The 24,419-nt window shown below is 42.2% G+C and overlaps 1 protein-coding gene across 2 annotated transcripts in view; it reads right to left on the reverse strand.

The window, feature by feature from the left end:
- Positions 1-24,419, reverse strand: part of PCMTD1 (protein-L-isoaspartate (D-aspartate) O-methyltransferase domain containing 1) — a 72,620-nt gene that overhangs the window by 5,618 nt on the left and 42,583 nt on the right. The window contains exons 1-2 of one of the 2 annotated variants that reach the window (XM_089517290.1): positions 12,546-12,715; positions 1,857-2,028 (exon numbers count right to left, since the gene is read on the reverse strand). In XM_089517290.1, coding sequence (XP_089373416.1) covers positions 1,857-2,028; positions 12,546-12,631 — 258 coding nt within the window. In that variant the 5' untranslated portion in view covers positions 12,632-12,715. Of the gene's footprint in view, positions 1-1,856; positions 2,029-12,545; positions 12,716-24,419 lie in introns of those variants that run through there. The other variant, XM_089517288.1, reaches the window with a different exon arrangement.

Consider the following 24,419-nt stretch of genomic DNA (forward strand, 5'->3'; position numbering starts at 1 on the left):
ATGCATTAAAATTTTTGTCAAATGTAGTCATCGCCTTTACAATTTATACATGGTTTCATCTACATCTATATTTACTTTTCATATAATGTCCCAGTTCAGACATCATGATAAACCAATGCTTGTGCCAACCCTGGCTCATGAGCTTTTTGCTTCCACTAGTGTACCTGTTTGTAGCCTAGACACTTTTACTTTTCTTTTTCTCCAGATTATTCATGGCAGTTTATTATTTAGTTGAAAACTAAACATATCATAGTTGGTCCTTACTATGAAAGTAATCTTCACTTATTTTATACTGCATATAAGAATGAAAAAAAAAATCAGAAATAGAAATAGGACTGGCTATTAGCAACACAGGAAAAGCCAGTGTTGAGCAAATTACAAGGGTCCTAGAACACTACAAGCTTTGTTCTGGACATCTTCTGAAAACACCTGCTTTCAAAAGAGCTCCCTAAACTGAGATAACCTGTTGGGCCACACCTGCTTAGTAAAGTGCTAATAAACACTGGCAGGAGTTAACAATATGCATAGTGTAGGACTTGTGTCTGTCACTGGCAGCAATTTGCTTGCACAAACAGAACAGCTGCAGAAAAGATATGTTTTTAGAGTCACAAAAGGGATGGGGACAATACCCTGAGCCACATGAAGTGACTGAAGGAAAACAGATTGGAAATAAAAAAGAGATGAAGAATACACATATCTGGAACCAACACAAATTTATCCAATTCAATCACCTCTAATAACTTTAACAGCCATTCTTGAATTGCTGGGATTTTTGTTGTTTTCCAGTTTTGTGTCAATAGTATTCTAGCAGCAGTTACCATATATAGAAATACTTTCCAGTACTACCTTCCATCACTCATTGGTATCTTGTCATGTTCAACAAAGAGAGGTCAGGATCCATTTGATATCTAATTTTTATAATCTTACTGATTGTAATGTGGATTTTTCTCAATACTTTTTGCTTTTAGGATAGTTTCATATGTGAAACCAGGATCCTGTTGACTGCTGACATTTCCAACATTTGTTCTGTCTCGTTTATATACCTTTGCAACTTTTCTCTCAGAACTGGCTGCTCATAAATTGTTGGGTTTTCTTCCTAGATTATGTCCAACTTATGGCAGATAGTGAAAACCATGGATGTACCCTATATTTAATATATTATGAACCCAGCATCGACTTCTATGCTGGAAGACCTCAAGATGCCCAGAGAAAGAAAGACAATATATTTTTTCAGACATGGGTGAATGAATTTGTGGGTACTGGCCTCAAGGACAGGGGGGTTGTACTGTACTAGGCATTATTGTACCATTGAAAATAGTGTGCTTTCATGCTTTTTAAATATTGTGTCCCTGATGCAAAAGGATAAAGAAAATGTTCCAGTATGCTTTACACTAAGTATTAAACTCACCTATTCTATATATTTGTATGTGTATGAGGGATATTATCCCAACTGCTCTGCTGTATTATACAGTATATTAGGACATGTCTTAAGACACAGGTTACTCTTTGGTAAGATCCCTTGACATTCTAACACTGAATATGAATTAATGCAATAGAGTACTAATGCAATATTCTCATGTAATATTTAAATATTCACTGAGGAAGGGCCACAGGAACCTTTCTTATAAACCCTGTTGTACAGGACTGAGCAAATCTCTGGAGATTACAAGAAAGTGAAGAGTATTATACCTAATTATTATGTCACAATACTCTTCTATAATGTTTATAAAATAACATTGTACTCATTTTACTGAGGGAACTGACAACAGGAGAATGATTAGGAGTAATGTTCTGTATGTAATATTATGTTTCAGTGTCATTTAAACACATGGTAAAGAAAAACATATTTAAGTCACCTGATCTTCTATAGGCATAACTAGAATGCCCCCAATTTTCAGTAAGATTTTCATGTAGTTCTCATGGTCTTTTTGTACACCAGCTCCGCAATAAATCCGATCATACTGATGACTGTCTGATGCTATTTGTAAGCAGTTGCCAACTACAAAGGCAGGTTCACAAAATTCAAACCTGAGGATGAACAAAAATTCAAGTTTTTAAAAACATGATGTTAGAAAGGAAGAAATATTTTACTGATTTTATCCAGCCTAAATATGTCATTAAATGTCTTATGAATTATCAAAAATGCTTAACTGCAGCTGAATAAGCTGATAAAACTGCACATTATTTCAAAGAACAATAAAGCTTTGTTACCATATATAAAATTTACAGTTCATGATTAAGAAATAACTCAATGGTTTCCGTGGTGACTATGGTAAAAAATTGCATTAGGCATGAGGTTAAAAATGCAGTAGTCCTCTGTTATCCGTAGTTTCACTTTCTGTGGTTTCAGTTACTTGTGGTCTGAAAATAGTAAATGGAAAATTCCAGAAATACTGTACAGTAAACAATTTATAAATTTTAAATTGAATGCTGTTCTGAGTAGCATGATGACATATTGCACTGTCTCTCTCCATCCCACCTAGGATGTGAATTATGTGGTATCGAAGTGCTTGTGTTCAAGTGCCTGTTATTTTACTTACCGTGTATACTCATGTACAGGTCTTGAAATCTTAATCAGAAGATTGACTCAAAAAATCTGAGTTGACCTATCCACAGGACAATGTAAGTACTGTACTTTAACTCTTATTTTAAAAAGGAATCACCCCCTAGTGAAAGGCAGGTGTATAATCTGTCCTGGAAGTACTGGTTCCCACCTCTGCTGTCTCATCCATTCATCCTTTAGTGCAGGAACAAACAGTTATGCCTGTTGGGATTGTGTAAATTCCATGGCATTGTTTTCCTTTAATTATTATTATTATTATTATGCTTTATTGTTACATCCTTTAGATCTTTAGTTACATGTCCCTAAGTTTTGATTTATCCATGGGTCATATCAAAGTCAATAATTTTGGCCCCCAAATTTGTCCTCTATGTTTACATGAGGTCAATTTATAGTCACGTATATAAGGTAATAATGGTCCCAAAGCGCAATATTGATGCTGGAAATTCAGATATGCCAAAGAGAAGCCATAAAATGCTTCCTTTAAGTAAAAAAGTGAAGGTCCTCAACTTAATAAGGAAAGAGAAAAATTGTATGGTGAGGTTGCTAAGATCTATGGTAAGAACAAATCTATCTGAGAAATTGTGGAGAAAAACATTGTGCTAGTTTTACAGCCACACTTCAAACTTGAAAATGTATGGTCACAGTGCATACATTTAGTTAAGATGGAAAAGTCGTTAAATTTGTGGATGGAAGACATGAAAAGAAAGTATGTTCCATATGATGGCAACATGTTGTGCCAGAAAGCACTGACCCTATATGGTTACTTCAGCAAGAGATCTCCTGAAATTATTGACACCAAGCCATTTAACGCAAGTAAGGAATGGTTACACAAATTCAGGAATAGTTTTGGGATGAAAAATATAAAAATGAGTGGAGAATCTGTGTCTGCCGATGAAGAAGCTGCTGCCATATTTTTGGCACAGTTGAAGAAGTTGACTGAGAAGAAAGGATACCCTCCAAAGCAAGTCTTCAATTGTGATAAAACCAGACTCTTCTCAGGGACGTAGCCAAGGGGGAGGGGGGTTCTTGGGGTCCGGACCCCCCCTTCCGTTAGATAAAATGAATGGTGTGTGCTGCTGCGCCGCTGCACTAAAGCCCCATTATAATGGTGGCACATAGTCTGGACCCCCCCCCCCCCTTCCCAAAATCCTGGCTACGTCCCTGCTCTTCTAGAAGATGTCCAATAAAACCAACATTTTACAAAAATGCAAAGGAAACACAGGGGCATAAAACATGGAATGACAGATTAACTCTGTACTATATACAACATGGCATATGATAAATCCAAGCTTAGCTTCCAGGACAAAGAACTCATACATTCTCCAAAACAAACACAAGCATCATCTGCCCATGTTCTGGCATCATCAGAAAGTGTAGGTTGCAAGCAATATGTTAAGCTGTACCAAGGTTTCATCCCACAAAAATAAATAAATAAATAAATAAATAAATAAATAAATAAATAAAACATAAAAAGGAAGTGCAAGGGCTGGAATTTAAAGTTCTGTTAATAATAGACAATGTACTTGGCCACTCTCAATCTGTTTGTTATAAAAATATTGTGGTTGTATTATTACTTCCAAATACAACCTCACCGCTTCAGCCCCTTGACCAAGACATAATTTAATTCGTCAAGACCACATACACCTACCTGGTATGTGACTGCATTACAGCATGCCCGCGCCATACGCGGGCGCGCCTTACGCGGCCTTGAGCATACGCGCTCAAGCCACGGGGCGCGCGCGGGGCGGAGCGTCCCATTCAATTGAATGGGTGCACGGGCCCGTTGCACCCCGCGCGCACTGCCGCGCACGAGCCCCATTGTTTCCAATGGGGCTCGAGCATAGGCGGAATTCGCCTTACGCGGAGGGATCCGGAACGGATCCTCCGCGTAAGGCGAGGACGGACTGTATATCAGCAATTGGTGCAGACCCTAATATGGACATAACACCATCCTGGAAATCATTCACTATTGCTAATGCAACCACATCAATAACAATAATTGATTAATTAAACTGATTAATTAAATTGATTAAAATTGTAAATTCCTGCTGATTTTCTGAAGGGTTCTGAATTTCACATTAAAGGACAAAATTATGGAATACAATCCTTGGCTAGAACTCAGCACTAAAGTCATCCATATGATTATCAAAGGATTACAATCTCTGTAGCAACACTTTGATGAGTTAAAAAGAAAGACAACAACTTCTGATTACAATGTGCTTCCCAAAAAATTTTGACAAACAAACAAAAAAAAAACCCTTCAACTATCGAGGATCCCTACCCATCAACATGGTCACTGCTTGATGATTCAGAATCACCTGAAGCAGATAACTCTCTTTCTGACATATTGCCAGAAGATCAAGAGTAGTCTAACACTATCTCAAAATGCTTATGTCATTCACCTCACCTCTTCATGTAAGCACTTTATCATCATCACAAGAATAATGGTGATAATAGTAAGATAATAATTATTAGTTACTGTTGCTAATTTTTTACAGTGTCAAGTTTATAAATTGGATATAGTATATATAATTAGTTTCATTTATCAACAGGTGTGTGCATGTTTTGGAACATATATTACCCCTATCTACAGCTTGAAAATACCCCCCCCCACCAAATAAAATCCCCAAATCAAACCTTGATTTTGCCATTTTATATAAGAGACATCATTTTACTACACCACTGAATACAATGGATCTCAGGCATCCATGTATTTTGGTATCCATGGGGTGTCCTGGAACCAAATCCCAGGAAATACCAAGGGCCCACTGTATTTGCCAATACACTATCTTCCTTTCCCCAATTTTGAAATCAGTATTCAACAGTGATAATCACTCTATAAAGACAGGAATTCAATGTTATTTCTACAAGCTTGTAGCACTCCCCCTCCCCACATCCAAATTCTACATATCAGGAAATACTCTATCAAGCCTAAATGATACAGTACAGCCAAATATGTCAAAACATACAATGGTCATATTGTTCATGTTAAAAGTATCGTTGGCTGTTTTTTATGAATCGCAGAAAAGTCTTGCATCTACTAAAACAGAAAGTCCACAAATATAATCCATGATGATCCAAAACACTTGCAGAATTGTGCTCTAAATGTATCTAGCAGATAAACAGATAGGGTTGGCAGCTCATGGCCATTCCAGGACCTGAGATTTCAGCACCAAAACCTCACACTTAGGGATGATCTCTAGAGTGATGCTATAAGGGAAAGCCCATGCTGATGTTAGTAAGCACAGTACATTAAGAATTATCATTGTTAAAACACCAATAAAACCCCATAAATGAGGAAAACACCCTGAGGTACCTTACTTTCCCCCGAGAATAAAACCTCCAGCCTTTACGTAAAGATAGAAGCAAGATAAAATGTTGACAAGGAGTGACACTGAGCACTCTGATATTATTATTATTATTATTATTATTATTATTATTATTATTAAATATTATTACTGTACACTTTAAATCCATTAAGGCCTATTACAGGAAGGAGAGAAAAGTCTGTTCTCTGTTACCCCCGAGAGTAGAGTTGTGGGTCAGCGGGTTTTCATGTGGACTCTGGTCTCCAGGGTCATAGGCCAATGCTCAAACCACTACACTATGTTGGCTCACAAAGACATCAATAGAATAGTAAGTATATGCTGTGCTACCAAACAGTATAATAGGCCCTTATCAATGTTTACTCATAAAAAATTCTTCAAGGAAACCAGATAAGAACTTCAACTGCCTATCACAGTAGCTGAAACCTGATTGACCTACTAACATCTGCTGACTTGTACTTCAAGAGCTCTCACCATCTCCCATACCAACCTTCAATACTGGGGAGATTCCTCTCTGGTACAGTCTTTCAATACAAAACTGAAATCCAATATGGATGAATATCTCATTCTTATTTTAACCCTAACCCCTGACCCTTGAGCAAACAGCTAGTTTGGACTTCTTTTTTCCTCTTCTATGGGCTTCAGCTGGTTGTCAGTTTAAGAGAGCCAGGAAATATTTCATCTTCCTGAGACCCAACTATTATTTTTGTATATGTTGGTACTTTCGCAATTTCAGCTCTATCCATGTTACAAATGGTTTAGGAATATTGGGTAGGGAACATAAGATGGCGAAAGTGGGGAAATATTTCTGCACATAACAGGGGAACTAGACCTGAAGGTCATTATATTATCAGAACTAAAATACTAATATTAGTGATGGTCACCATCTGCTAGCAGGTAGAACTGGATTATACTATCAGTATGTAGATGTAGCTGCAAAGGATCCCATTCTGCAAGTAATGAAGTTGTGGATTGTTCAAGACAGTCCACTATGCACTCTCATCCCTACCACAGACATAATTCCATGGCCTATTAGTTACTACCAAGAAATCCTTAAGTGGTCATAAAATATTTGACTATTTAGCTGCTAATATAAAGAACTTAACAGTGCCTAGGTATCACAGATTTTTCTCTCAGGCTAGATGTAACGTTTTCTCTGTTGAACAGCTCAGAGGCAGATACACTGGTGTCCCTTATTTTGAGAGACGGTGTCCTTATAATAATACTAAAGCTGAGTCGATGATGCATATTCTTTTCTCCTGTTATAATATAGCTGTTATAATAAGGTGCATCAGAACTTAATCAAAATTTGTTGGATATTCAGACCAACTCCATATTAGGTTTCTGTTGGAGGACAAGTCCACAAAAGTAACGTTGGCGAAGAGGATTAGAGCTTCATGTGTTTTAGATAAAAGTTGATAGTAACTGTTTTACTGTATAGTTTTATCACCATTTGATGTCTATCCCTTTTTATTTTATGCTTTTTTTTATTGGATCTGTGAATTGTAACAAACATTGATTGAAAATAACTGACCAGCACACCATAAATATGAATGTTAGACTAACATATATTGACCTGATTTTTGCCACAAATAAATGATTTGACACTATCAGCAACATCTTGGACTCTTCAAACAAGATCTTGGACTGTTTATTTAATATGTACATACTTAAGGAAGCTGTTAAGGGAAAGTTTGTTTCCATTATTGTTTAAAATAGGAGTCCAGTGAAAGTTAGCTTCCTAGCAGATGCATTGCCTATTTTTATTATATATTGTAAGGCACATTAGTAGAGAGAAAGCACAGTGCATCAAAAATGTCTCAAGTTCTACTCCATTTTACCTAACAGTCAAAAGTGCCTTGGAACATGGAATTAGGCATCTGCCTTATTCTGCATCAAATCACGGGTCCACCTAGCACAGTGCGGGCAACATTGAACTGGAAAGGAGACCTCAGGGCTGGAAACAAGAATTTCTCCAACGCTACCGGGTGATGTGAAGAGATTAAACCTGGAAGTTTCCGCACATAAAGCATATTCTCTTACACTGCCCTATGGACAACCTCTCCTTAATTTTTCTGCATTCACATTGCATACCTGAGTGTATCTGAAATCATGAAAATGAGTTTCCAATATGAATTTTAATGAATAGCTTTTGTTTATTCTTTAGTTCAAGTATCCAGAACAGTTCTCAAATCCAGCCTAATAGGACAAAGTAAACAAACTGTTTTATCAAAAAGCTCTTGTACCTTGATAAGAACGCTTTAGCTGATATATATATATATAAAATCAATTTTCAATGTTTTACCAGAATCCCATTGATATTCATTTTTCATCCCAATTCCTCCTTTTTTAAATCCTTGCATGGAAATGTGTGCATAGTTTAATAATTCATTTTCCTCCTAAAGCATGTGTTTTTAGGGCTTTTCCTAATATATGAATTTTTACATAACACCCCCCCCCCTTTAGAAAAGTACATATATGCTTGCTTTTCAAATATATGTAAAAGAGGATATCAAAAAGTAATAATTATCACCCAGAAGGTATTATGGTGTATTGATTAAATTTTGTCAGTGTAATCATTAATCCCTAAGTGCATGATGATGAGAAAATCAGCTCATTTTTGTGGCCTTTATTTTTGTTATAGGTTGTGTCAGAAGTGACTAAAGTGTAAGGTAGAGAAGACTGAGGCTCACAGCATGATAACGTTCCTGCATTTGAAGAGTTATAGTGCCTGGCAAATTCATGATGAGATGGTAGTTTATGGAAACGATTGTCCATCTTATGACACTATTGAGGTGGAAAAGGAATTTCCAACCTGGTCACATGTCCCTCACAGATGAGCCAAGACCTAGAAGACCATCACTGACGAATGATGTGACCACAGTTAAGAAAGTGGAGGGTTTATTCCTGGAAGACAGATGAGCAACCATCCAAATGATCATGAATGAAACTGCTCTCAGTTATGGTAGTGTGTGGAAAATTATTTATTTAAATGAACTACACATGTCTAAGGTGTCTGCACATGGGGTTCCATGTTTGTTAACCCCTTTCCAGAAATAAACATGGTGTGACCTTTCAAGACAGATGTTGACGCTGTTGGAACAGGATGAAGAGGATTTGTTTGGTTGTCTGGTAACCATGGATGAAACTTGGATCTATCAGTATGATCCAGAGACCAAAACCATGAGCATGGAGTGAAAACATGTTGATTCTCCTCCCCACAAAAAGGCAAAGGTGCAAAAATCAGCAGGGAAGCTTATGCTCTCAGATTTTTGGGATTGTTGTGGAGTCATTTTCACAGAATACCTTGCAAAAGGACAAACCATCATGGCATATACTACAGCAATTTTCTAGACAAGATGCTCTGATGAGAGATGCTCTGAAAAAGAAATCTGCAGACGGTATGTTCTCCAGAGGCATTCGTCTCCTAGCTCACAATGCACCAGTTCACTCATCCCAAGTTGCATTTAACAAAGCAAGGGCATGTGGCTTTGAGATTTTGCAGCATTCACTTTATTTTCCTGACCTCGCACCAAGTGACTTTTTCTTGTTCCCAGAAATGAAAAATCCATTGCAGGGTCACCAGTTTGACAACCCAAATGACATCATTCATGAAGTGGAAGAGTGGTTTAAGATGTAATCTGCAGACTTCTACAATAAAGGTATCCGGAGTATCAAGAAACGCTGGGAAAAATGTGTAAATCTGGATGGTGGCTATATAGAGAAAAGTTAACAACTACTAATCAAAACGAACTTTTTGTCAATTTTTTAAAAGGTGATAATTGAAACTTTACGATGCCCCCTCATATCATGCACATTCTTCAAATACTGTAGTTTTGTATGCATTTTTTTTACTTCACTGAAAGACAACATAACTTTGGAAATGTGTGGATTCCCTCGTAAAGATAAGCTTTGTCCCAGTTGCAGTACCTGGAAAATAGATGTTTTCATAGGCAAATGTGAACTCAATAATTTCTTTTCCATCCTACTCCTAAGCAACAACAGCATTTATTACGGCACACAGCCAGCACAAAGCAGTAAAAGGTATGCAGGAAAATCAAGGAAAATATGCTCATGTGTACACAACATAAGTAAAATGTGGTTACAACAACTCCTAAGCAGTAACTACAACAACAAAAAAGTCTTTTCTGGCAAAACTAAATTGACAGGTGAAAGTATTCTTCATTCAAAAGAGACTTGGTTTTACAGGAGTATAAAGCATCAATTAATTATGTTGGTGAAAAATACAGAGTAACTAAACTGCACTGGGGGAGGGAGTACCAAGCCATTTTAGTGAAGTTGGCAAAGATGCAAGAAATCTATGATCAAATACACACTGTACTGCCTGCTTTTTAAGATCCTGCTGCCTGGCTTTAAGTAGGTCACAAACATTAATTCACAGTTAAGAAGTGTTGTGAATTTGGGGGGAAAGAAGAAAATAAGTTGAAATACATGACATTTAAGCACTAACCTAGGAACTCCAAACAGGAAGCAACTGCATGCAAGTTAGTGAACAGGATGGAGCACTTTGTTCATCCTATCCAGACAGCAGAGAAAAATAACGTGCTGCCGAAGGAAGAATGAAGCAGCATGGTAAAATGTAGGGTCACATCTTTTGTTATTAAGAAGGATGAAATAAAGCAGAATAATTAGTTCCTCTCAAAACAACAGGAACAATTTCAGTTAAATAACTGGGTTGTATTTTGAAATATATCACATTTGTAGTCAAAAACCACAAAATAATTTCATCTGTTCCAGAGTACTCCCTGTGTTTAGAACTTCCTATTTTGAAGATCATAATAGAAAAGAGGGTACAGTCATATACAGGGAAATTTACTTGCTATAAACAGTGGAATATACTTGTATCCTAAATTAAATTAATACATTTCCATCATTTGAAAATGTATTCATGGCACTGGAGTTAAGATTTATTGGGTTTAAACACAGAACACACATTGATATGAAAAAAAAAATAACTTGTACTTTCTTAGGACAAGAAAACAATATTAGTTCTATTATGAATTCCATCATACCATCCTAAACACAGTGATAAGCCTAGTTATTACTTGAGCAGGAGATGACTGGAATGAATGCCAAAACAAGGTTAGGGAATAATTCTTCTTGAAAATTTGAAGAGCCACTCCCATCCACTGTTCATTGACTGTATTGACCAATGATTTGATATTGTGCTCAGCACAATACAGCACAACATTTCTATGAGCCATAGCAGAATGAGAATGGATACATTCTAAATAGTAATGTGCAAGATAATAAGCTATACAATGTATTTTGCTAGAAATAATGCAGTATTATGTATTCCAGCTTCTGCATATATAGGCAACTACCATCTTGGTATATATACATATTTTCATTAAATGCTATCGTTGCATCAGGAAATGTACAAATTCAGGTAAAAGAGCAATATGCTAAGCACTTTTGAAATATTTTTTCATAACTACTACATCCAACGTTACTATAAAGCAACTAGCTCTTTCTATCAATTGTTACTCAAACAATGCAGATGTTTAATAAAGCCCTGATTTGCTTGATTTCAATATTCCATTTATTATTATTATCTATACTCTTCTCTTCCCCCAAAACTGGAACTCAAGTCAGTTTGAATAAAGTCAACTACTTGTTTTGGTCGAATCAATCATCCTGAAAACAGATATCTACTGTATGTTGGCCACATTTGCCTGCTAGCTTAGCATATGCAGATATTTTAGCTCCCCAGATTTCACAGTGTAGTAGATCTTGAAAAGTAAGTTGTCTTCTTTAGGGCTTCAGCAATTCCTTACATTTATTTTAGCTTCCATCGCCATTACCATCCAAGATTTTTTTTTAAAAAAAACACCATGTTCTTCTTAGAAACTTGCAAAAAGTTGTCTTTTGTCCAGATAATGTAGTATTAAGTGCTGAAAATGACATTATATTCCCTCACACAGTGTAATACTGTTGACTGAAAGATTCAACGTTTGGACAAAACTTGCTTCTTAAGGCAAAGCTGGCATTCTTTTACATAAAATCTCAGTTCTGAAAATCTGAACAAGCTAATGCAATGGAAGCAATGTCTTCTTAGCAATTTCTTCATTAATTCTGATGTATTTATGAGTGTCTGGATGCACATTTCTTCATTTTGGAGAAAATGAGTTCATTACTACAATGTGATCTTGTAAATCATTATGATATAAATACATGGTCTTTCATGTAAATACACAGGCTTTCAAAGTGCAATCTTTAGAAACGTTTTAAAGTATCATCAATGTTTTCCACATGAAGCACAGTGAAAAATATTCAAGAAAGTATATTCTTTCTGTTGAAATTGGTTAACGAAGAAATGTCCATGATTACTCTCTATCAGTTTGAGATTTTTTCAGAATTTACAAATGACAGGTTTCCATCTTCTTTATTTGAAAGTTTATACTTGGTTGTAAAATGTTATAGCCATGTGAACAAAATGTGATGAAATATATATATTTGGCAGAAAACCAGAACCTCTTTTCCTAGCCTTCACTACGTTGTCAGAACAAAAACTCACTGCTGGGAGTGCTGAATTTATGATGATTTCCTTCGTTATTGTAGATGAAACAGACTAAAAAGGCTACCTTACTCACAAAATTTATCCTAGTAGTATTACTACGATTCTTGTCACTTACCATTGTAGACATTTCTTTAGAAGAATGATGAGTGTTTCAAATAGTCGAGAGATGAACTGTTCGTTTTCTTGCCCAGTAGAGATCATACCAGCTTGTGCACTGGGGGTTTGATGGGGTGCTAGCAGATAAGCAACCTAGCATTGCCCGTTGCTCTCCCTCCAAGACGAATATTCTACATCTAGAAGCTGACTGGGAGCAGAAAAGACAACATGTTCCCCTTCAATAAACAGGTGAAGAGGGGCCTCTGCATTGCTACATCTGTGCATTTGTCACAGCCTTAAGGATCCTTTAGTTCTTAAAGATCTTAGATGGCCCAAGTAATTAAAGAAAAAAGTCTCTTATTGAGGGCAAAACAATCACCATAAAGTGTTACTCCACACTGCAGACCAGACTGAACACCACCTTCATTTTGCTCCTTGGACTCTACCTTCTGATTGCTCCATGAAGCAAGATTTCTACTGAAATCAAGTTGAAAAAATTGGGGATACGTTTCTTTGGCCTTCAAGTTTTGTTGATGTCTCTACTTGAATGGAGAATTAGATCTTTAAACAAATAGTCTCGTAAATTTGGAGACAGAAATGATTGCTAGAATATCCTTTCTATACTGACCTTTCTCATGAGGATAAACAACACTTAGGTTGATGTTTCTCTAAAAAGATATAGAACCAAACAATTTTATTCTCACAGCAAGAAAACACTGGTCAGAGAAAGACAAAATATAGACACACATTTGCAGACACAAATCTCTGGTACAGAATATTTTGGCATATCAGAAACAAAACTACTCCTGAAAAAGAACATGAGTATTAATCTTATTGGCCAAATTCAGGTTAAAGCAGGTGCCTTAACATTTTTTATCTTATTAAAATGTATGCTTCTTATATGCAAAAACAATTATCATGCTGTTCTAAGCATCAGGAGTGTGGATGTACTGCTTGTTGTTGATGATGTTGTTGTGCCCTAAAGTCACTTCCAACTTATAATGACCTAAAGGCAACCCCATGATGGAACTTTATTGGCAAGGTATGTTCACAGGGTGTTTGCTATTGCCTTCTTCTGAGGTCGAGTGAGAATGACTTATCCTAAGTTTCCTTAAATGAGTGAAGATTTGAACCCTGATCTCACAGAGTGCTAGTCCAACACTCAAATATTTATACCATGCTGGCTCTCAAATGGCTGTACAGCATTTAAATTCTAATCAAATTCAGTATTCAGTTGTGCAAGAAACACTGTATATGCATAGTGAATTTCGCAGACTTTGTTGAGTAATAATTTGCTGTTTGACTTTTCAGTCCTGGTTAAGACAACAATTTGAATGCAATACTTAATATTCCTTTGAAATGTTTGAAATAGTCAAGACAACAATGCAAGCAAAAAAACACGTGTAATTTTGCCTTGAAGGAAAAAAAGACTACTCTTCTAAACCACCAAGACATGTTAAACCAATTATATTTTAATTCAGTAAAAGACAGCTGAGGTCTTTGTTGAGAACATATAGAATATTATAACTACTGTATATACTCATGTATAAGTCTAGAAATTTTAGTACAAAAATTGACCCCAAAAACCTAGGTCGACTTATCCACAGGTCGATGTAAATTCTATATTTTAACTCTTATTAAAAAGGGAACCATCCCCTGATGAAAGGCAAGAGAGCAATATGCTCTAGAAGCACTGACCTCCCTCTATTCTCTCTTCCATCCAGCCTTTAGTGTGAGCCAAAACAGTTATGCTTGCCATAACTTTGTAGGTTCTTTGGCATTGTTTTCCTTTGCTTCATCATTTAGATCCATTGTTGCATGTCCCAAAGTTTCACCCTCGACTTATCCAGGGGTCATATGAAAATCCATAATTTTGCCCCCTAAGTCTGCCCTCAACTTATACATGAGGTTGACTTATAGTTGAGTAGATATGGTATTCAAAATCATTGCAATGATGAGCCACAGAAAATGATAATTGTCAAGAACCCAAGTAAGAATTTACATATTTTATGCTACTTGCCTCTCTGTGGAAGCTGAAAAAGTATACCTATTAGATAGGAAGGAGTAAATTAGCGATACAAAGCTTTAACTATTTTAAAAAAAGTTTTCTTGGATTTGTGTGTTTTAATGCAGAAGAAAAAGGCATTTTATACTTTCAATCCCTTCAACGTGTCTTCAGAAATGCTAGCAAAATTAAAATTAGCTTGGTTTAAAAACAAATTCCCAGTTGTTGTTGTTTTTTTAAGAAACTATGGTTATGGAATTATAATTATCTGTCTTGCTTTATCTGCCAATATCTGGTTTCAGAATGAAGACTCCTCTATCCTTATATCCATGTTGGGAGAAAAATGAGAATATACAGTTCGCCCTTCTTATACACAGATTTTTTATACACGGATTCAAGTATCCATGATTTGAAAATGGTCCAATAAAGTATAAATTTCAAATATCAAACCTTGATTTTCCGTTTTTTATAAGGGACACCATTTTGCTATGTCATTGCATTTAATGGGACTTGAGCATCCATAGACTGTGTTATCCACAGGGGATCTTGGAACCAAACCCCAGCGTATAACAAGGGTCCACTGTACTGCCTATATTTATACTTCTTGTCATGCATCAGTTTTTGACATCTCATAGCCCCTAAGATTGTTCTGGGTTAGCTAGACAAGTTAAGTATTCTGGGGGCAACGCTTTGTAAGTGGTTCAGATCCAATTCACTTGTGGCTCATATTTTAAAAAAGTTGGAATGAGACTACTGTGCCCTTGCTGATGAAATTACCCTTCCAGTCCCACAACAATCTATCTTGCCATGTTGTTTAAACGTATATGAAACTAATGAGGAAAACAATCTAGAGATTTTCATACAATCTATACATAACACTATTTTTCATATATATATTTTGATCCAGAAGTATAACTATCTGGAGCTAGCAAACAGAAATTTAATCCAGATGAGGCCAGGGTTGATGTTTATGTTGCAATGATAAAATTGCAACATGGACTAAGGTTTTAGATGATATCTGAACCATCAGATTTAGAAACAAGTATCACTCCAGGTCAGGGCACAGTCGATAACTCCCTGCCCCTCATGTATATCTTATAGCTATGTGGACAAGGTACCTTCTATCACCTCTAAGAAGGAAAATCCAATAGATGCCAATTTGTCCCTTTTCATAACATTCATCACTTAATTGGCCAGCATACATGAAGATAATCCTGCTCATCCTCTGCAGTCTGTTAGAAAAGACCATTCTGCATCTCTTCCATTCCTGTTCCACAACCAATTGTACTTGGTATGAACAAGGGAAAGAGATTTCTCAGTAGATGTATCCAGACTATAAAACTTCCCAATGTGATTTACACTGCTTCACTTGTGAATCTTCACCAACAGATAAAAACTGTTTGGATTTTTAAAGTCCCCCTGTTCTATTACTTGATATACTATGGCTTCATTTTATCATGTTGCTATGATTTTGGATTTTTTTCACTGTGTGGCTTTTAATTCATCATATGCTACCTTGAGTTTTCTTAGAGGAGTACAAGACAGAATTTAAAACATCCTGTAAAATAACTTCCAAGTAGTCAGAAACTGTTTTTCCAAAGTTTTACTGGGTGTTTCTTTTTTTCAATATTGTCTTTGTACTTACTTTTTTCTGTGTTTTGCATATTAAATTTGTCATTAAGAATTCATTGGAACCTAGCAAACAGTCATATATTATCTAAAAGACTTAACCTTATGTGCCCCCCTAATGTTTCAGGAACCTGTTACATGTTTGGGCATGCCGGCAACAACTTTCTTTCTTCACTGGATACTCTATACAGACAAGCAGCCAATGACTCACTGACCACTGCTTTGAACAGCATATGGCAAAATAAATAGGTATATAAATCCCTGTTGTGGATATACTGCCACCAAACACACTTCAGTTCTGAAGAAATGTGTTCTAACTTCCAAAATACTTCTGACTGTTGAAAGAAGAGAGTTCTTTCACATCTTCATATATTTCATATTTCTTAATGACAGTTACAATTTAAAAGTCAATAGGTCTTAAGGGTGGAAACAGGGGCAGTGCTAGGTGCTACTGAATTTCTTCAATATCACTGTAGTGATATTGTTCCTGAAAATCAAGATAAACGGGGGAACTAATACAGCACCTAGTAATGCCTTACAACATTCTATATAAGAAAAAAAGATCAATGTTGATGTAATTTTTTAAGAAGAAACACAGTTCTGATGTCATAAATAGCAATATCTAAACATAGAAAACAAACAAACAAACAAACAGGGAACTCTTCAGTCTCCCAGGACAGTGTTTCTGACCTAAGTGTGGCTGTTCTTGAACAAAAGAATATCCAAAAACAGAAGCCAGATTAGGATGCTAGTTTTTTCTGTAAACATAAAGAGAGTAGGAGATGCATTTTCCACTCTACCCTGTCTCATCTCCTCTCTCTCTCTCCATATTTACTAAATACCTGACTCCACTGAATATAAAACTACTCACTCACTGTTTACAGGAGTCATTTGGATTAAATTTCTGTTTGCTAGCTGACAGGTAATCCACCAGAGATCCAAATAGCAAATAAGGTAACATTTCATGCACCCGAAGAACAGTGTTACTATGCAATAACAAAGAGTTCATCTTTAACGTGCTACAAGGCATATATAGCTAAGTCTTGTCACATAATAACAATGAAAGTTGAAGGTTAAAGAATCTGATCTCAAGTTTTCAACTTAATCACAAACTAAGGAGAAAGTAAAGATAAATTTGACTGACATATCTGTACTTCAGACATAGGTAATAAAACTCCATGCAATTTAAGAGAAATAGGTATATGCCAGTATTTTATGTCCAGAAGTAGCATTATTTAAATCTAATATTAAAGGCCGAAACAGACCAGCAGTTTCAGCCGACTTCAAGCCAGCTTGGGGGCATGGCGTTTACATGTGCCATGCCCCCAAGTCACCTGGATGTTGAGCTGGCAATTAAATGCCAGGTGGCTTTTGGGTGACTTGGGGGCATGGCATTTAGATGCTACACACTCCGGAACCAGCGAAAGCCAGCTTCAGAAGCAAAGGAATGCGTCTGTTTGCCACAGCCCCATTCCAGCCTAAATGGGGCAGCTCCAAGCCTCCCCATCAGGGCCATCTGTTTCGCCCCTAAGCGCCCCACATCCAAGAGATAAGGACAGGTTGCTTACCTGTAACGGTATTTCTTCGAGTGGTCATCTGCGAATACATACAAATGGGTTTTACTGCGCCTGCGCAGTGCTGCTCGGAACCTTCTGGAATCACTGGGCAGAGTTAACTCTGCAACATATTGAAACTTTTTGGCGGTAACTCCGCCCACCCGTTATAAGGCCCCTGCCTTCCCGCTCCTTTCCCCAGTTCCGTAATTTTTCCGCCAAGCAGGCGAAGGAAGAGAGCCAAATGAGAGCAGGACACTGAGGGGACGGACGGGTGGGATTTGTATGTATTCGCAGATGACCACTCGAAGAAATACCGTTACAGGTAAGCAACCTGTCCTTCTTCTTCGTGGTCTCTGCGAATCATACAAATGGGTTTAGACTGACAAGCTTAGGTATGCGGCGGAGGGAGTGTCCTGAGACCATAGCTATGGTAAACCAAAGGCATATTTATTACAATAAACACCTTGAACCATAAAAGGAGTCAGTCTTTTTGTTGATGCACAGACCAAACATAGCAATGACATTGCTAAACCTGGGAAGGGAACAAGAGGTCGTGCAAGACCAATCCATGGAAATTGTGCAAATTATCATTCAACAAAATTGACACAGTAACATATGTACATAAGTGTTGAAACACAACCATCAGTAGTGCAATTAATGCAACCCTGAGACCAACACAGCCCTCCCGAAAGCTGCGTCCCGAATGGCTCTGGTGTCCAACCTATAGTGCTTAATAAAAGTCAGTGGTTGGGACCAGACAGCAGCCTTACAGACATCCTCCAAAGGAATCCCCGAGAGGAATGCAGAGGACGCTGACATTGCCCTTGTGGAGTGAGACCGAACCCTGCCAGGGAGAGGCTTGCCTAACAGTTCATAGCAGAGGTGGATGGTACCAGCCACCCACTTGGACAACCTCTGCGCAGACACAGGCAACCCCCGCTTCGGTACCAAGTAGCACTGGAAGAGTCTCTCGGACCGACTGAAGGCAGTAGTTCTGTCCAGGTAAAAGGCCAGTGCCCTCCTGACATCAAGAGAGTGCAGGCGCCGCTCCTCATCCGACGTAGGGTTGGATGCGAGAGTGGGCAACACAATGTCCTGGCACATGTGGAAAGCAGACACTACCTTAGGCAGGAAGGTAATGTCCGTACGGAGGACCACCTTGTCCTTGTGGAACCTCAGGAATGGTTGGTCCCTACGTAAAGCACAGAGTTCACCCGCACGGCGGGCAGAGGTGATGGCCACAAGAAAAGCGGTTTTCCAAGTCAATAGTCTCAAGTCCGCTGTGGCCATCGGTTCAAAGGGCTTGGATTGGAGGGCGGACAATACCGACTCCAAGCTCCAAGCCGGTGTAGGTACCGATACAGGAGGATAAAGGTTTGCACAACCCTTCAGGAACCCCTTCACCAAGGGGTCTTTGAAGAAAGAAACCCTCCCCCCGAACTGGTATTTGGCACAGATGGCAGACAAGTAGCATTTGATGGATGTGAGAGACAGCCCTCCATCCAAAAGTGCCATCAGGAACTCCAGTACCACTGGAGTGGACACCTGTGTAGGAGACAAGCCCTTCTGGTCCAGGAAGAGGCAAAATCTCCTCCATTTCAGGGCATAGGAGCGCTGGGTGGAAGGTTTCCTCGCAGCCAGGATCACCGCCCTTACCGACTCCGGTAAGGTAGTCAGCGCCGAATCCTCCAGGCCACCAGCGGCAGGCTCTCGATGTCGGGATGGAGAATCCGGCCGTCCCGGATCGAAAGCAGGTCCGGGCGAGGGTCGAGACGGAGGAAGCATCTCCCGGAGAGGTGGAGAAGGGATGCGAACCACGGCTGTCTCGGCCACCACGGGGTGATGAGGATCGCATGCGAGCGGTCCGTAGTCAATTTGGAAACCACTCTGATGATCAGAGGGAACGGAGGGAAGGCGTAGAGGAGCTCTCCCGTCCAGAGGAAAGCGAATGCGTCTCCGAGGGATCCGTCCATACGCTTCCTGGAGCAGAACTGGGGACAGTGGCTGTTCCAGCTGGTCGCGAAGAGGTCGATCCGGGGGGTTCCCCACCGACCGAAGAGGTCGCTGACCGTCTCGGGATGGAGCCTCCACTCGTGGCACACCGACGGAGATCTGCTGAGGCGGTCCGCCAGCTCGTTGTCTTCTCCGGGGAGGTGAATCGCTTGGAGGAGAACGCGTCTCTGGATGCACCAATCCCAGATGCGGAGTGTGAGGTCGAGCAAGGTCCTGGATCTGGTACCACCCTGCTTGTTGATGTAGTACATCACGGTGGTGTTGTCCGTCCTCAGGAGGACCACTCTCCCCGAGACAGCAAACTCGAATGCCCTCAAAGCCTTCTGTACTGCAAGCATCTCCAAGGCGTTGATGTGGAGGCGCTTGTCCTGTGCGGACCACCTGTCCTTGACGACCAGGTCGAGCAGGTGGGCGCCCCATCCTTCCAGGGATGCATCGGTTGTCAGAGTCAGCTGTGCCTGGGGCTGGTGGAAGGGCATCCCGGAGCAGACATTGGAGCTGTCTAACCACCATCTGAGGGAAGCTGCCACAGGTCTCGGTACCGTGAGCCACATTGAAGGCGGGTCCTCCAACGGAGAGAAGACGGAGAGGAACCAGGCTTGGAGAGGCCGAAGACGAAGTCTTGCCCAAGAGGTGACGAATGTCGTCGACGCCATGTGGCCCAGAGCGACTTGGACATCTCTGGCTCTCACCCTTCTGTGGGAGATGCACGGCCTGAGGGATGCTGTCAGGGCCTGAAACCGGTCCGGAGGGAGGAAAGCTAGGCAGTTGTCGGAGTCGAGGACGGCCCCGATGAATTTGACCCGCTTGGTCGGTGTAAAGTGGGACTTTTCCCTGTTGACGACCAGCCCGAGGGAGTCCAGCAGGCGCAAGGTGAATGAGACTGCCTCCTGCAGCGCGTCCTTGGATTCGGCTGCGAACAGCCAGTCGTCTAAGTAGGGAAAGACCATGAAGCCCTTTTGGTGAAGGTATGCCACCACCGGTGCCATGCACTTCGTGAAGACTCGTGGAGCCGTGGCCAAGCCGAAAGGAAGCACGTTGTAGTGGTACGAATCGGGGCCGACAGCGAAGGCGAGGAATCTCCGGTGGGATTGTCGGATCCCGATGTGGAAGTAGGCATCCTTCAGGTCGACGGTCGCGAACCACAGGCCCTGGTGGAGCAGAGGTAGAATGGAAGCCAAGGTTACCATTCGGAAGCGACGGTAGTCAAGGAACAGGTTCAATTGTCTCAAGTCCAGGATGGGTCTAATGCCCCCATCCGCCTTTGGTACCGTGAAGTACCTGGAGAAAAAGGCCCGAGAACACTGGTCGGGATGCAAAGGGGAGATTGCCCCTTTCGCAAGCAAGGTGCGCACTTCGTCGAGAAGGGTGTCCGAGGGGGGAGTGGACATAAAGGCTCCAGTTGGAGGGAGCTCTTGGAACTCGAGGGCATAACCCCTGCAGACGATGTCGAGAACCCACGAGTCCGATGTTATAGAGGCCCAGGTGTTAACAAAGGGCCTCAAGATGTCCAAAAAGAAGAGGGGTGAAGGGGAGACGAAGCGCGCTGTGTCCCTTCAGGCTCTCTTCTTCCCCTGGTCGGTGTCCTGCCGGCGGGACTTGCGGTACCGGGGCGGGAAGTTGCGACGGCCAGAGGAGGAGGAAGACTGCGAGGGGAAGCGCTGTCTCTGAGGGCCCTGCTGTTGGGGCTGTCGGTCCCGGGAGAAGGTCCCCTGTGACTGACCTTGCGGCTGCCACGGGCGCTGACGCTTCCTGAACGGAGAAGCTGGTGCCGAGGACATGCCGTGTTTCTTTGCCGCCGCCTTCATCCTAAACTTGCGGTTTAGGCGGTCGTCGGTCTCGGCGTGGAAGAGGCCGGTTCCGTCGATCGGCATGTCCTCAATGGCAGCTCTGACCGTCGGGTTGAGGTCGGAGGCTCTCAGCCAGGCGTGGCGTCGTAGAGCCATGGAAGCTGACATGGCCCTCCCGGAGCAGTCCACCAGATTCCTGGAAGTGGTGATCAGCCAGCTTCCAATGGAGTGCGCCTCGTCCCTGATCTCCACCAGCTGCCTCTGGATGTCGTCTGGGACGTCCGGGACGAGGGGGGAGATCCGTTCCATGAGGGTCTGAATGTAGGCCCCCATGCACGCAGTGTAGTTGGCGGCCTTGACCCCCAGTGCAGACGCCGAGTATGCCTTCTTCGCCAGTCCGTCCACCTTCTTCGCCTCCCGGTCGACAGGAGAGGTGGCCTGCTTCGGAACGAAGCTGTGCTGGGCTCCCTCAACGATGGCAGAGTTCGGCCGAGGGTGTTCGGCCAACCAAGGGCAACTCGCCGGGGCAACCCTATATAGCGACTCCACCTTGCGGGAGGGTGCCGATAGGGCGGCCGGGGAGTTCCAGGACCTCTTGACGATGGTCTGAAGCGAGGGAAGAAGAGGCAGGCACGGCGGAGTGGGGACTCGTCCATGCACCCGACGCTCAACTGGATCCTCAGCGTCGTCGACTGCGGATGCGAGCTCGATGTCGAGAGCCCTCGCCATCTTAACCACGTGCTCCGTGAAGGACCTGACATCGTCCGACGGAGAAGACGGCTCAGGGTTGTGCATCCTCTGAGGGGAGGCCGAGCCTGAGAGGACATCCTCGTCCGAGGGTGCCTCCGAGGGTAACAGCGGTTCGTCCTCGGAATCCAGGTCAGAAGAGAGAGGATCAGTCACTCTGACTTGGGATCTCGAGCGGGCTGGAGCGAAGTCAACCGAAGACCGGGAGCGTCGACGGAGTGGAGATAACGACCTCTCACGTCTGCGGGGTGGAGACGGCGACCTCTCGTAGACTGACACGGTCGGTACCGATGCGGATGGGTGAGACCGGTCTACAGGAGGGGGGTTCAATTTGGTGAACTCCCTCAAGGCTCTGTCCTCCGGGACCGACATGTAGTAGCGGCGCGACTGCATGTCGTAGAAGAGGTCCGGGAAATCTTGCCCGCGAGGCAAGTCGTCCTCATCTTCGGTTGCCGGATGGGATGGCGACCGATGCTCGAGGGAGCGAGGAGGCACTGTATCATCCGTCCCGCGGGTGAAATCCCCGATCGGAGGAGGCAGAGGTGCGACCGGTACCGGGGTCCCTTGGTCCAGCGGCGTCGGTCCCTGGTCGCGGGGAGCTGATGAAGCGGAGGCGCGAGCCTGTTTGGAGGGGGAGCGCTTCTTCTCCTTCGGTCCCGGTAGGTCGGTAGTGGTCCGATCCTCGGAGGACTTTGCCTTCTTTGGGGCAGGATCGCGACCGGCCTCGTCGTGGCGCCTCTTCTTCCCATGCTTGGAGGGCTCGTCGGATGGGAAGAACGGGTTGTCCGGGAGGTCCCGGATGACAGCAGCCGCTGTCGACGACGAAGGCCTCGGTGATCTCGACCCTTGTACCGGCTCGGTCTGCTCCTTAGGTGTCGCATGGCGAGATGCCTTGGACGCCTTGGAAGCCTTGGAGGACGAAGGCGAGGGCAGATGGACCTTCAGCTCAGTAGCCTCCTTTGAACGGGAACCCTCCGATCCCTTCTTCGGCTTGGAGGCCCGTTCGGTACCCTCAGTCCCCGATGACTTATGGGGGCGCTTGGAGGGTCTGTCGGTGGCGCTGGGCGGTTTGGAGCGACGGGCCACATCGGAGGTGGTGGAAGGGGTCCCGGCCGGGACACACACCACACTGGAGACGGCAACTCTCCCCGATCCCACACTGGAGACACTTGCCCGGGACGATGAAACGGGGGGCGCCAAAGGCGGGACAGAAGAGGACCGCGAACCTCCCTCCTGCACTTTCCCCAGGGCGATTGCCGACGTGAGCCGGGACTCACGGTTCTTACGAGCCTGAGTGGAGAGGGATCCGCAGAGCGTGCAGGCCTTGGGATCATGGTTCGGACCAAGGCACAACAGGCAGGAGGAGTGTGGGTCCTGAACGGGCACCTTGCCCTTGCAGATGTCGCACTTTTTGAAAGGCGCCGGCATCTCCAAATCGTCAAGCCGAAGGGAAATCCGAAAACGAAGTCAGCAGTCCGAAGGTCCAAAGTTACCAGGGGCGGGAGACAGAGAATGGTCAAGATACAGTCCGAGTTCAAAAACGAAAGTGATTCCAGCAAGCGAAGCAAGCGAAAGTTCCTTGAAGCAGCTAGCGCGGCGGAAAAAAGGAACTGGGGAAAGGAGCGGGAAGGCAGGGGCCTTATAACGGGTGGGCGGAGTTACCGCCAAAAAGTTTCAATATGTTGCAGAGTTAACTCTGCCCAGTGATTCCAGAAGGTTCCGAGCAGCACTGCGCAGGCGCAGTAAAACCCATTTGTATGATTCGCAGAGACCACGAAGAAGAAACATGTTTACACTGACAGATCTGGGCGAGCAACATCTTTCCATACATCTAGCATTATAAAAATTCTGATGGCACCCCACTAACAGGCATTTTTGCCAGGTTTTACTTCCTTTCTGATCTCTTTATGGCCAGGAGAAGAGTTAATTTTTCTTCAGTCAAAAAGTAACCAAAAATCACTACCAGTTTTTTGAAACCCCACTACCCAGCCAAAACCTGAAAAGTTATTCGTTTAACCCTTAGAGTGGGGAGAGTTTTTCCGTTTTCCTCTATGGCATGGGCACAGGGGTGCCTAAAGTTGGGCCATTTGCATCCGGCTGGCAGCACTCGTTCACCCGTTCTAGACAGAACCCTCAATTAAAAGATAGTGAAG

Source organism: Sceloporus occidentalis, unplaced genomic scaffold (assembly GCF_023333645.1).
Source record: "Sceloporus occidentalis isolate IW3139 unplaced genomic scaffold, rSceOcc1.0.p SCAF_3, whole genome shotgun sequence".
Taxonomy (NCBI): Eukaryota; Metazoa; Chordata; class Lepidosauria; order Squamata; family Phrynosomatidae; genus Sceloporus; species Sceloporus occidentalis.